Source organism: Falco biarmicus, chromosome 8, assembly GCF_023638135.1.
Source record: "Falco biarmicus isolate bFalBia1 chromosome 8, bFalBia1.pri, whole genome shotgun sequence".
In the NCBI taxonomy this organism is placed as follows: Eukaryota; Metazoa; Chordata; class Aves; order Falconiformes; family Falconidae; genus Falco; species Falco biarmicus.
The window spans coordinates 26,503,603-26,516,312 of NC_079295.1; the positions used below are offsets into that span (position 1 = coordinate 26,503,603).

Below are 12,710 nucleotides of genomic sequence, written 5' to 3' on the forward strand. Positions count from 1 at the left end.
GCGGGCCGCGGGGCTCGGCCGGGGGGAGGAGGCTGCGGGCGGCCCGGGGCAGGTTCCGCGGGGAGGAGGCGAGAGAGGGAGGGCGCTGGGAGGCTGGGACACGGGCAGGGTGCGGTCCTGGCGGTTCCCGGTCCCGGATCTCTTCAATTTCCCCTCTCACTCCTGCCCGGGGAGCGGAGGCAGCGGTGGCTCCGGCTCCGGCTCCAGCCCCGCCGCGCTGACCGCCGGGGCGCAAACCGCGGGGGCTCCGGCAGCGCCGAGCCCCGCTCCCCGCGCCCCGCAAGCGGCCGCTCGCCTGCCAAAACAAACGGCCCTTCGCTATTTATTGCCGCCGCCGGGCCACGGCAGCTCAGAGCGGGCCGACGCCAGCCCGCCGCACCGGGCAGCCGGAGCGCACCCGCGCCGGGCAGCCGCCGCGCCCCGCCGCCGCCGCCACCGCCACCGGCACCTGCCCGCCGGCTGCGCGCCGCATGGGGAGCCCCGGGGCGGGCGGTGGGAGCGGCGGCCGAGCCTAGCGGGGCCCCCGGAGCCGCCGGTCCCCCGGGCCGCCCCGGGGCCGCCGGGCGCGCCATGAAGCCGGCGCGGCTGCTGCTGCTGCTGAGCGGGTGCGCGCTGCTGCTGGCGCCGGCCGTGCGCGGCTGCGGGCCGGGCAGGGTGGTGGGCAGCCGCCGCCGCCCGCCCCGCAAGCTCATCCCGCTCGCCTACAAGCAGTTCAGCCCTAACGTCCCCGAGAAGACGCTGGGGGCCAGCGGCCGCTACGAGGGCAAGATAGCGCGTAACTCGGAGCGCTTCAAGGAGCTCACGCCCAACTACAACCCCGACATCATCTTCAAGGACGAGGAGAACACCGGCGCCGACCGGCTCATGACCCAGGTACGGCCCCGCCGCCGCCCGCTTCTACCCCCGCACCGGGCATCGGCGGGCACCGGAGCTGCCCGGGAGCGCCCTGCGTCCCGCTGTCCTGCGGCAGCGCAGGCAGCAGCGGGGGACCCGGCGCTGCGGTTTCCCCGTCCTGCCCCGGGCATCCCGGTGCCCGGCTCGGGCTGCCGGCTGTGCGGCGCGGGCATCGCCCTTCGCCGGGCGCTGCAAAGCCTCTGCCCCTTCGGCTGGGCTGGGCGCGTTGGAGCCGGAGCTGGCAGCGCGCTGCTCCTCGATACGGCAGCACCCTGTGCCCGGGAGGGCAGCACCCTGCCCCGCTGCCCCACGGCGCCTGTAGCACCCGTGTCTGCTGCACCCCGACGTGTGCCCTTGTGCCTCCCGAGCTGGCAGCAGCCTGCCCTCTAAGCTGGCAGCAGCCTGCCCTGGTGCCCTCCGAGCCATGCCACGCTGCTCCCGACCTGGCAGCACCTTGCCAAACCACCCCCGAGCTGGCAGTGCAGCACCGCATCGTTCCCCCATCGGGCAGCACCCTGCCCCGCTGCACCCATCCTGCCCGTGTCCCTCCGCTCTGCCTAGGGGCTGGCAGGGAAGCAGCCTGCCTGTTAGCACGGAGGGACGGCGCAGAGCCCGGTGTGCTGGCCGGGAGGCGAGCAGGCAGAGCCGCGAGCTGGCATCCAGGAGCACCCTAGCTGACCTTGTCCCCACTCTGTCGCCGGAACCCTGTGCCATGCCTCAGTGCCCCCTTTCCCTGTGTGTCTCAGGTGGGATGGGGAAGGGTGCCCGGTGTGGGCTGCTTGCTGCGCACAGGGACGGGAACAACCTGTTACTGCAAATGCCCTGTTGCAGTCAGTTTACAAGTGCCCTGGGCCAGTGGGAAGGAGGGGTGGGGGGGACAGAGGACGGCAGCGGAGGAGGGGGTGATGCTGAACGAAGGTTACTCTGTGTTTTAATATTGCCAGGAGAATGCCTGAGGGTTTCAGGAATGCAGATAAGGAGCTGCACGGCCTTGCTAAGAAAACTGGCCACCAGCCTCAGCACTGGGTTACAGCCTGAGTGAGCTCCCGGGGGAGGTGGAGGGGAGCCAGGGCTGCTCTGCTGACCACTGCACCCCCCGGTCTGGGGCTGGTGGGTGAGTGAGCACAGGTGTCTGTGGTGGTAGGCACTGAGCGGGGGCTCTGGCCATGGTTTCTGACTGAAATGTTGCTAACAGCGGGAGGAGGAGTTGCTTGGGTGCTGGCTTGACAGCTCTGCAACCCCACATGCCCAGGGGCAGGTCCCTGAGGGCAGGGGCCGTGGTCCAGGGTGGTTCTCAGGCTGGGGACTGCAGCAGAGGGACCAAGAGCCCCTGTGAGGCAGCACCAAGCTTGGGGAGTTGCACAAAGCATGGTTGCTGGTGACTGGAGCCCTGGGGCTGGGCTGGAGCCTGCATCCCCTGGGGAACAGCTTCAGGGATACTTGAAGAAGCTGTGAGCTCTGCTGGTCTGTGCATTGGGGAAGTGGTTGACATCGTCTTGCTCGAGTTGGAGACAGGAGAGGGTTTCTGGCTGCATTTGCTCTTGAGAGTGCTCCCACCACCAGCCCTAACCCAGCCACAGCTGTCAGCCCCACACTTCTTGCTGTCCTGCTGCCTCGTTGGCAGGGTACCTGGAAGCTCCCTTGTCTTCTTGGGGTGCCCAAGTGAGGGCTCTTACCCTGGCCACAATGCATCTGTGCACAGATGGATATCATGGTGCCTTGGACAGCTCTGCAAGGAATTGTCCCCACTGCTGTGGAGGTGGCATGAGTTCTGGTAGCCTGCTGCCATCCCACGGCCCTCTAGGCTTGTCCTGTGGCCCCTGGCTGTGGGACATGCCCACAGACACAGGAGCTCTGGCTCTGGCACCATGTCCTGTGTTGCTATGGGTTGGGAAAGGCCATTGACCCAACTCCTTGTCCCTTCCCCCAGTGCACTGGCTTTTACTGCTGTTGACTCACTTCAAACCTGTTTTCTTTCCCCAAGTCCAAGGGTCTGGGTGTCCGAGGCAGCCGGAAGATGCCGCCTGGTTGGGGGGTGGGTAGTGCTGCTCTCTGCCCGCCTTTCCTTTATCGTTTCATCTTCCTCAAGAATTCCAGTGTGTTTGCTCTCACTGGTCCCACTCGGAGGTGCTGAGATAAGGCTGGAGGCAGAGCCCGCCTTACCTCTCCCTAGCAGCCTGGCCCAGGAATGTCCCGGGCCCCCTGCCCCCATGAAGTCCCAGCCCCAAGCCTCTCCCTAACCCAGCCATCACCCCTTGCAGCCACTGTTGGCCCAACTGGCATGGAGACCTTACTTAGAGTGGTGAGGAATTTCTCATGGAGACCTTGGATAGGACTCTTGGCTTCCTCTGGGAGAAACCTTACCTGGGGGAGGGGAGATGCTAGTGGGAACCCTCTTCTTCTGGCCAGGCTCTGGACATGGAGGTAGCTGTGGCCAAGCACACTCTATCCACAAAGCCTCTGCTGAGACTGTGGTTACACCTGAGTGTCCTGCATACCTCCCCTGAGGTGGCCCTGGAGTTCTTGCTGACTGTGCCCCATCCTAGAGCTGTGCCCTTCCTTCCAGACCTGCTGCCTTCCCTAAAGGCATTTGGCTTCCTCCACAGGACATGATCCTGTCCCCGGTCTGGACAAGAAGGGAGATGCCAGTGTTGGTCAGCGGGGAGAACCCAGCCCAACATTCCCATCGTCTCCACCATGATGTGCGTGGGACAGCATAGAGCCACCCAGGTCAGCATAGTCTGCATGTGGCCTGGGGTGCCCAGTCAACCACGCTACTACAGGGACAAGCTGTGACCCCCCACACACACTGTCACCAGCCACCTTCCCTCTAAACCCTGTAATACGCCTGTTGCACGGGTTTCAGCTCCTAGCTTGGCACCAGAACAGTGCTGGGGGCACTGAGCCATGGCCAGGGCTCAGTGCCACATGCTTGGACATCTCACTCCAGCCTGGGCCCTGGAGGGCCCATGGGTCATGATGGCATTTCCACATCTTTGCTGCCACCTTGTCACCCCTTCACCCCCAGGCAGGAGGGGGGACTATGCCATGCAGGCAGGCATGGTCACGCTGGTCCCTGAGGATGCTGTAGCCATTTTGGGCTGTGCGTGAGGATGAGGTGGGATCTCCCTGCAGCACCCAGCAAGCACAGACCCTATGGACAGCCCATGCCCACAGGTTTCTTGGTCCCTGCCTACCTGTCTGTGCAGGCAGCAGTGCCCCTGGGCAGGCAGTGTCCATGCCTGTCTGCTCCCTGCCCATCTGTGCCTACTCCCTGCCACCTGTGCCTGCTCCTTGTCCATTGCTGCCTGCTCCTGGCCCATCCCTGGCCATGCCTGCCTGTTGTTGTCTTCCCCCTGCCTCCAGTGCCAGCTCCCTGCCCATCCCCACCTGTTTGCCCTTGCCTATCACTGCCTGCTCCCTATTTATCGTTGCTCATCCCTCCCTGCTCCCTCCTCATACTTGCCTGTTCTTTGCTCATCCATGTCTGCTCCCTGCTTATCGTGCTCATCCCTCCCTGCTCCCTCCTCATACTTGCCTGTTTGCCCATCCATGCCTGCTCCCTGCTCGCTGCTGCCCGGTCCACTCGCGCCTGCTCCCTACCCGTTAGTACTTGCTCCCTTCCCGACCCTCCGTGCCTGTCCCTGCCTGCTTACTGCCCGTCGCTGCCTGCTCCCTGCCCACCCGTGCCTGCTCCCCTCGCGCTGGTACCTGCTCCCTGCCGGTCCCTGCCGGTCCCTGCCCGCGCTCTGACACCTGCTGGCCACCGAAGGCACAGGCATTGCCGCCGGTACCGGCAGCCCGGGGGCAGGGTGCCCCGGGCCCTGCCCGCCGCTGTGCGCCCGGCCGGGCACGGGAGGGGGAGGTGGGACCCTTGGGATGGGGTTGCGCTGGGGAACGCACATGCAAGGGACGCGGTAGCCCAGGTGGGTCCCACTAGGAAAGGGTGGCCCTGCCCCGGCGTCTGGTGGCAGGCAGTGGGACAGGGGTTGGAGGATCTCGCAGTCTGTGTGTGGGCAGGGTGCCCTTGGAGGGCAGAAGGGGCCGGCAGTGAGGGCATGAGGGGTGCCCAGAGCAGGGTGCTGGTGTGGGAGCGGCAAGGGGACACCTGGAATGATGGCTGAAGGATGCAGGGGACCATAGGGGACTCCCTGCCTGCCTCCAGCCCTGAAACCCCTTACTACCCTTCTCTGTGGGGTCCTCGTGGGGCTGGGGACCTTGAGAGCTGCTTGTGCCATGTGCCAAGTGGCACCATGGTGGTGTTGGATGGGGACAAAAGTCACTCCCTTCCCTCCTTCTCCTTCCCTCCCCTGGCAACTATTTGTCCAACACCTTCCTGGCTTATCTCCCCACACCCAGGGAGCCCTGGGCTGAGGGCAGAGGTGCTCCACCACCTCATGCAGGGCAAAGGCTTGCCTGGCACTTCCCAGGGCCTGAACTCTGCCAAGTGCAAGCGAGTTTTCCTGAGAGCAGTAGCATCCACCTTCCTGGGATGGGAGCAGGTGCCTGGGGATGGGGTGAAGGCCTATGTTTTTGGGGAGCAGTTGGGCAGTTTCCTGTTGGAAGCAGTGCTGGAGCATTTCTGAGCCTGGAGGTGTACCTGGCATCAGTTTTATAGCCCTGGCTCATGCTCAGCATGACTGTTTCTCACATCCTATGGTGGGAAGTTCCAGCACTGGGGTGGGCATCACACAAAAATGTCCCCTGCAGTGGATGGTTTTCAGGCTGCTGCCCAGCTATTTCATTTAATGTTTCCCAGGGCTAGCCTCATGTGTGACCGTGAATATTCTGTCCTTCACTCTGATTTTGTAGTGCTCTCCAGGACTCCCCAGCGTCTCCTTTCCAGGCTGCACAGTCCTAATCCATTCACCTGGTTTTGCATAGAAGCTCCCGTATTGCTTTCCATACACCTTTTCTAGCTCTCCTCTGTCCCTTCTGCAGCACGGGAAGGGACCCAGAAGTGTGGGCTGTACTTTTGCAAGCCAAGCATGCAAGGGCTTGGTCCCTCCTTGAGATGCTGCTGTGGCTGGGGGAAGCAGGCAGCGCAAGGCGAGGCAGGGAGGGCTGTGGCACAGGCTGTGGCTGGCATCCCTCTGGTTGCTGGGGAGCACTGCGGCAGGGTGGACAAGGCAGGGCAGTTTCCTTGCTTGTGTGACCTCTGGGACCACTGGGTGTGGGGCTTTTAGGATCTGCTGCTGTTCTTCAGCCCTGGCTTTTCAGCCCTTGTGGCAGGGAGAGGTGGAGGGGGCTTCACCCCACATCCTTTTTGCTCCAGTGTCCCAGAGCTCTTGGGCGGGTTTTGCACTTCCTACGTCAGCAGGGACTGGATGAAGCTGTGAGACTGCCCAGTACCATGTCCTTGTGCCTCAGGACTTGAGGAGTGATACCAAGCAGAGCTGTGCCAAGGACTGGGCAGGTTGTTTCATTTGTGCTTGGGGACAGTGCTGGGCACCCTGAGGAATCCTCCCAGCCAGGAGGCAGCAGGGTCTCAGCTCGTGAATCCTCCTTCTGTGAGCTGGGAGCCCTTGGGGCAGTGCTAGCACAGGGCAGATGTCCTTTGAGCAGAATGGGTGTTTCACCCCAGCCCAGGCTGTGCTGCCCAACAGGCTCTCCAGTGAGCCAGGAACTGGGGGAGAGATGGAGGCGATGGGTACCCTGCTGGGAGATGCTGTGAGAAATGGTGGGGTATCAGGCACTGTGGGGAATCTGTGGGGCATGGGAAGGACAAAGCACTTCATGTTCTCAGATCTTCCTCTGCTGGACCAGCCCCCAGAGGGTTTGAGGACCCAGAGAGGCTTCATGGAAGCATGGTGGGATACCTGCCAACCAGGCAGCTAACCCCCAACTCCAAAAGGCTTTTACTGACTCTGCTCCTCTGCCCTGCAGCGCTGCAAGGACCGCTTGAATTCCCTGGCCATCTCCGTTATGAATCAGTGGCCAGGGGTGAAGCTGAGGGTGACAGAGGGCTGGGACGAGGATGGGCACCACTCAGAGGAGTCACTGCATTACGAGGGCCGAGCCGTGGACATCACGACATCGGATCGGGACCGCAACAAGTACGGCATGCTGGCTCGCCTGGCCGTGGAGGCTGGCTTCGATTGGGTCTACTATGAGTCCAAAGCGCACATCCACTGCTCCGTCAAGTCAGGTAAGGCCAGTGGGAGCAGTGAGCAGGGCCCCCGTTGCAGTATGCCTGGGGAGCCTGACTGGCTGGGTAGGGTGCTCCTGGGGGGTGCTGGCTCTCCCAGCAAGATTTCCCTATCTGGGGCAGTCAGGTGGGGAGTGAGTCACGCAACCTGTGGCCAGCAGTGCCATGGGGCAAATTCCCCATCTATCTTGCACAGGCTTGCATCCAGACCTACCCTCTCTACCCTCCTTTTCCTGCCCCACATCCTCTTCTCCCCATGGCTGTCCCCCCAGTCTGCCCATCTCATCTGTCTCCCCTGCCTCTGCCCTTGCTCTCCCTCAGTGCCCAGCTGCTCATGCTCAGCCCCATCCAGCCGTGTCCTCCACCGCCAGCTGCTCTTGAGCTCCTGCATCTGTCGGGCCCTGGCTGGCAGGGGCTGGGGGCAGGGACACGCGCCAGGGTGCCCTGGGATCAGCTCTGCGCGGAGGGGAGCAGAGCTGGGGGGTGCTGGGGGCAGCGGCAGCCGGACTGGAATGAGGGTTGCTATCGTCGCCGGGGTGTTCGCGGTGCAGTGCGGGGGTGGAGGGGCCGCGTTCAGGCCCTGCTCGGGGCCCGGGACTGCGTGGGGTGCAAGGGTCGCCCCCGGCCCGGGGAGCAGCCGCCCTGCCTGGGCTGCCGCAGCGCCGGGCCCCGCGCAGCCGGGCGGCAGAGGGCAGCAGCGCCCCGCGCACCGCACCGGCCCCGCCGCGCTCCCGCCGCGGCCGCACGCCCAAGGGGCCGCGCTGCTGCCGCCGCCTGCGGACCCGTGTGGCGGCAGGGAGGGAGGGCTCTGCTGGTGCGTGGGCTTGCGTGGGCACAGCGGCGGCCTCAGCGGCTATACACACACACACCGGCACCGTGCGGACAGCGGTGCGGGCACACAGAGCCCTTGCACACGCGCACACACGCACAGGGAGAGGCTGCGCTGCCCGCCCATGCCCTCGCACCCATGGGTCACACGCCGTGCCGTGGCGGTGCCGGGGCTGGTGCTGTCACGCGTCTTTTGTCCCCGGGCTCGGCTCCCACCACACTCTGCCTGTCCTACCGCCCTAGCCCGCGGCCAGCGGCCTGACACCCCTCGACGCCAGCCTGCCCCCCCGCGCTGACCCGCTCCCCGTGCCGATGCCAGGACGGGCGCAACGCCAGCCGGTGATGGAGGTGGGGCGACTGCGCCGCAGAGAGGGAGCAACGCGCCCCAGAAGAAGAGAGACAAAGCATGGGCGAAGGACCAGGGCTCCCATGTCCCAGGGCACCCTGAGGGGGTGGCCAGAGGAGTGGGGCCAGGCTCTGAAGCAAGGACCATAACCCCAGAACCTCTTGGGGCTGGCCAGAGGAGTGGGGCAGTGCCCCTGGAGAAGGATGGAGGCTCTTGAATCCTGGGATGCTTCCCTGGACCAACTGAAGAGGGATGCGGTGGCCCAGGAAGCAGACTGGGGCCCTGAGGCCCTGGAGGGCTTCTGGAGACCAGCCACAGCCCCCTTGCTCCACAGCAACTCCCTGGGGCTCTGAGTCCTCTGTATTTATCCCCAAGGCCATGGGGAGCCCAAGGGTGCATGGTGGAGGCTGTGTGGCACATATCCAGACCCCCACAGAGCTATGTACAGAGGGCAGCCGGGCTGCCCCTGCCTCTTAGTAAATGGCTTTTATTTTTGTATAGATGGCCACATGGCCTGTTGTATGTGTTGCGTCTCCTCGGGTTCCCCCCTGGCACCCGCGCACCCCTCCTTGCCCAGTGCCTGTGCCCCCCACTTCTGCCAGGTGCCCTCTTGTCCTTCTGCCAGCCCCTCCCCACAGCTCTGCCACCTGCCTGGGGATACGGGGTGCAGGATTTGGGACCTGCCTCTGGGGCAGGCATGGGGCGGGCACTGCACCTCATCTGAGCAATAAAAGGATTCTGTCCGAGAGATGGATGCCTCTCTTCATGGGCCTGGGGGCTGGGGTTTGGCTCTAACCAAAGTGGGGGAGTGATGGGGGGCAGTGCCATCTGGGTGGGGACACTCAGGAATTAGATGAGGGCCCAGAGAACGGCTGGGAGCTCGAGGCTGGGAGCATGCAGGGCCAGGAGCAGGACCATACATGAGGTGTCCTTGGCAGATGGTGGGAGGGCATCATATAGACACGGAGATGGGTGTTGCTGGGGCTTGGGGGACCAGGGCTGCTGTGGAAGCTGAACATCATTGCTTGGGAAGCCAGGGTTCACCTACTAAGTGCCAGGATGGGCCCCTGGATACACTTGGTGACTTGCTGCATCTTTTCATCTGGGGAGGAGTAAGAGCACTGTGCCACCATCCCAAGGGAAAAGCCCCAGAGAGTTTGGGTGCTTTACCCTGTGACAAACACTAGTGAAGCCCTGCCCAGGAAGCTGGTGGCCTTTGCCTGATGATGGCCACAAGCTGTGAAATCTCCCTGCAGCTCAGAGAGGGGGTTGGCTGGCATTATCAGTCCAGGGACGAGCAGGCGAGAGAAAGGAGCAGGGCTGCAGCATGGAGTGGAGGCGTGCTGTGATGCTGGGGGAGGGTGCTACACCCTGCGCCGTTCCTTGTAGCATCCTCCCCAGGAGTACCCAAGCCCACCACTGCAGAGAAAAGGGATTCTGGGAGCATGCAGAGTGCGACCAGGCACTCTGCTCCTCAGCCTTGCACCAGCTCAAGGCTCTGCCTCCTCTCTTTGGAGCTTTGGGTGCCCCCTGGCACTGCCTTGCACATTTGAGGCTGTGGCTGTGCCCCGCTCCCCCTGCCAGGCAGATTTCGGGACCTGGCTCTGCAGAGCAGTCCCAGCACTGTGGCACCAGAGTGGGGAGTAGGTGCTGCTGTGCAAGGCTCGAGCCCCCAGCTGCCACCCCCAGTGAGACAGTGGCTGGGGGAGCAGGCACCAAAGCAGGCTGGATTGGTGGCTGGGAGTGTGTAGAGTACATGCACGTTGGTGATGCCAGGAATGGGTTACCCCTGGGTGGACAGCCTGGGAGGGTCTCTGCATTGTGGAAGGGTGATACTGGGGGTCTGGCAGATGGGTAACCCTCCTGTCCTCTCTCTCCCCATGCAGAGCACTCAGCCGCTGCGAAGACGGGGGGCTGCTTCCCTGGGCGGGCACTGGCGACGCTAGAGGATGGTGCCCAGACTCCACTGTGGGCACTGCGCCCAGGCCAGCGGGTGCTGGCAATGGACGGGACCGGCAGGCCCACATACAGCGACTTCCTGGCTTTCCTGGACAAGGACCCCCATACCCTCACCTCCTTCCATGTCATCGAGACGCGGGAGCCACCCCGACGCCTGGTCCTGACACCCACCCACCTGCTCTTTGTGGCCGAGAATGCCTCGGCGCCTGCCACCCACTTCCGTCCCACCTTTGCCAGCCGTGTGCACCCTGGACATTTTGTGCTAGTGGCAGTGGTGGGGGGCGGCTTGCAGCCTGCTGAGGTGGTAGAGGTGTGGGACCGGAGGGACGTGGGAGCCTATGCCCCGCTGACACGCCATGGGACGCTGGTGGTGGATGGCGTGGTGGCCTCGTGCTTTGCCCTAGTGCAGGAGCAACATCTGGCGCAGCTGGCCTTCTGGCCACTCCGGCTCTACCATAGCCTAGTGGGGTGGCCAGGGGTGCAGGGGGACGGTGTGCACTGGTACTCGGGGCTGCTTTACCGCTTGGGCAGACTGCTTCTGCCCCCTGACAGCTTCCACCCACTGGGGGTACCCCAGATGGAGAGCTGAGGGTGCACCCCAGCTGCAGCCAGTGCTGCTGGTGGAGGTGGTGGCTGCGGGGCGGCTCACCAGGGGCCAGCACCCCCTCCCAAACCTGGGTGCCCATGGGGACCTGCCTCCAGCCCTGCCTGCTCGAGGCACAGCCACCTCCTGGTTGGGGGGCACTGGGGTTCCCCGGTGTGCCTCCTCCATGCCCACCGCCCCCTCCTCACCCTCTGTTCCTGGGGGCAGGGAGGAGGCACGAAGGGTTCCCCCATGGACATGGGGGTGCCCCCGGCTGGATCCACATGCTGCTATTTGTGTGTGTGTGTGTAATGTGCGTGTGCGTGTGCAGAATCAGCTAATGACAGAGGTCTGATAGATAAAGGGGAGCGGGAAGGGAGCCCCTAGCTGCAGGCTGCTCCCGCGGGGCTCCCAGTCTGCCTGCACCCAAGCAGGACCCTTTGCTGGGCAGCCTGGGTGGAAGGGTAGGCAATGCCATTACCATCCCAAGGACGTGGCAACTGGGAGGAGGGTGACCCAGGTACTGGGACTGTGCCTTGCCCTTAGCCCTGACTGTGGGTGCAGGAGGCACCCAAAACCAGCCCCTGTATGCTTGGGGTGCCCAAGCAGTGGCAGGGCTGGAGGGGCTTACATGGCTCTGGCACGAGACCCCTGGCTTGATGACATGAGTGCTGCTGGAGCAAGAGACTGGGGAGCGGGACCCCAAGCTCTGTCCAAAGCCAGCACCATAGCCACCTGGCCAGGCATGCCCATGGGGACACTGATGGCATGGGGGGCTATGGAGGCGGGCATGCAGGCAGGAGGATGTGAGTGCCAGCCAAGCATGGGCATACACTGGTGGGAGCAAGGGTGGGGAGAGCCAGGGCTGCAGCTCCAGCCTGCCAGAGCCAGGGGAAGGAAAGCTGCTGGGTAGAAAGTGTTCCCTCCCTTGCCTTCCCAACGTCCTGCCCTGAGCTGGCTCAGCCCAAAGACATGCCTTTCCCACCCCAAAGCTAAAACGTTCCCCAAGCTCCAGACCCTCCCTGGCCTGACCTCCCAGACCCCCCCAGCACCGCAAACCCTCAGGGTAACTCATTGCTGCTCATCTGCTCCCGGGACCTGGGGGGAGTCCCATCAGAGCTGCAGCCACAGTCGTCCCCCCCAGAATCCTAGCTAGACCCTCAGCCTCCCCTGGCTCCATGTTAGCAGAGGTGAGGGCATTGTGGGGGGAGTGTGACCCATGTCCCTCCTGCAGCATCACGCATCTTTATTTATTTATCTGCTCTTTGTATGTACCATAGATGGGAGGCAGCGTGGGCACGTACAGGGTAAGACGGGAGTGGGTGGGGGGAAAGCTGTTTTGGGGGGGGTGATATTTTTTTTTTAAACAAAAGCAGAAATTATTTAAAGATTATTTTAAAGCACAGTTTTTATGGTGATTGTTGTCCAGGGCGAAGTGAGAGTGTGAGCACAGCCAATGGCAGGTATATTTTTGTCTTCACTGGATGTACTTTTCCTGGTTGGAGACACAGCCCAATAAATCCATCGTCTCCTAGGTGGGAGCTCTGACCTCTGGTGTGGGGAGGGCAGGCAGGGATTGGAAACACTTACTGCCCATCATAAACAGGGCAGGCAGGCCTAGAGGGCATCTTGCATTTGTCTAGGAATCTTTCTCTGGCAAGATTTGGCCATCCTGGTGCCCCCCACGTGTAAGGGGCAAGCTCTCCCTACCCACTGCCCCATACTTGGGGGAAGTGGGCAGCTGGAGGCTGTGGGAGTGACCCAGCCTATAAGGGACCAAGCTGTCATTGGGGCTGCCTTGAAACTAGGGCAAGCAGGGCAGGATGTAGGAGGGACAGTCACCATGGGACTGCCAGGGACACCTCTCTGTCGCAGTCTCCATCACCCCAGCACCTGGTTGTGCTGGGACACCCTTGCCCACCATCTCCATCACCACAACACCCACTAACCCA

At 63.4% G+C, this 12,710-nt stretch overlaps 1 protein-coding gene across 1 annotated transcript; it reads left to right on the forward strand.

Annotated features, from left to right (window-relative positions):
* The first annotated feature begins 37 nt into the window (after window positions 1–37).
* On the forward strand, window positions 38–12,292 carry IHH (Indian hedgehog signaling molecule). Its single transcript, XM_056350330.1, has 3 exons — window positions 38–873; window positions 6,781–7,042; window positions 10,103–12,292. Exons 1-3 carry the CDS (start codon window positions 571–573, stop codon window positions 10,762–10,764), a joined length of 1,227 nt encoding a protein of 408 aa, XP_056206305.1. The 5' UTR covers window positions 38–570; the 3' UTR covers window positions 10,765–12,292.
* The last annotated feature ends 418 nt before the right edge of the window (window positions 12,293–12,710 follow it).

Coding starts and splice junctions, on each gene's coding strand:
- IHH (XM_056350330.1), top strand. CDS start 571: ATGAAGCCGGCGCGGCTGCTGCTGCTGCTGAGCGGGTGCGCGCTGCTG. Junction 874..6,780: donor CCGACCGGCTCATGACCCAG/GTACGGCCCCGC, acceptor TCTGCCCTGCAG/CGCTGCAAGGACCGCTTGAA. Junction 7,043..10,102: donor CCACTGCTCCGTCAAGTCAG/GTAAGGCCAGTG, acceptor CTCCCCATGCAG/AGCACTCAGCCGCTGCGAAG.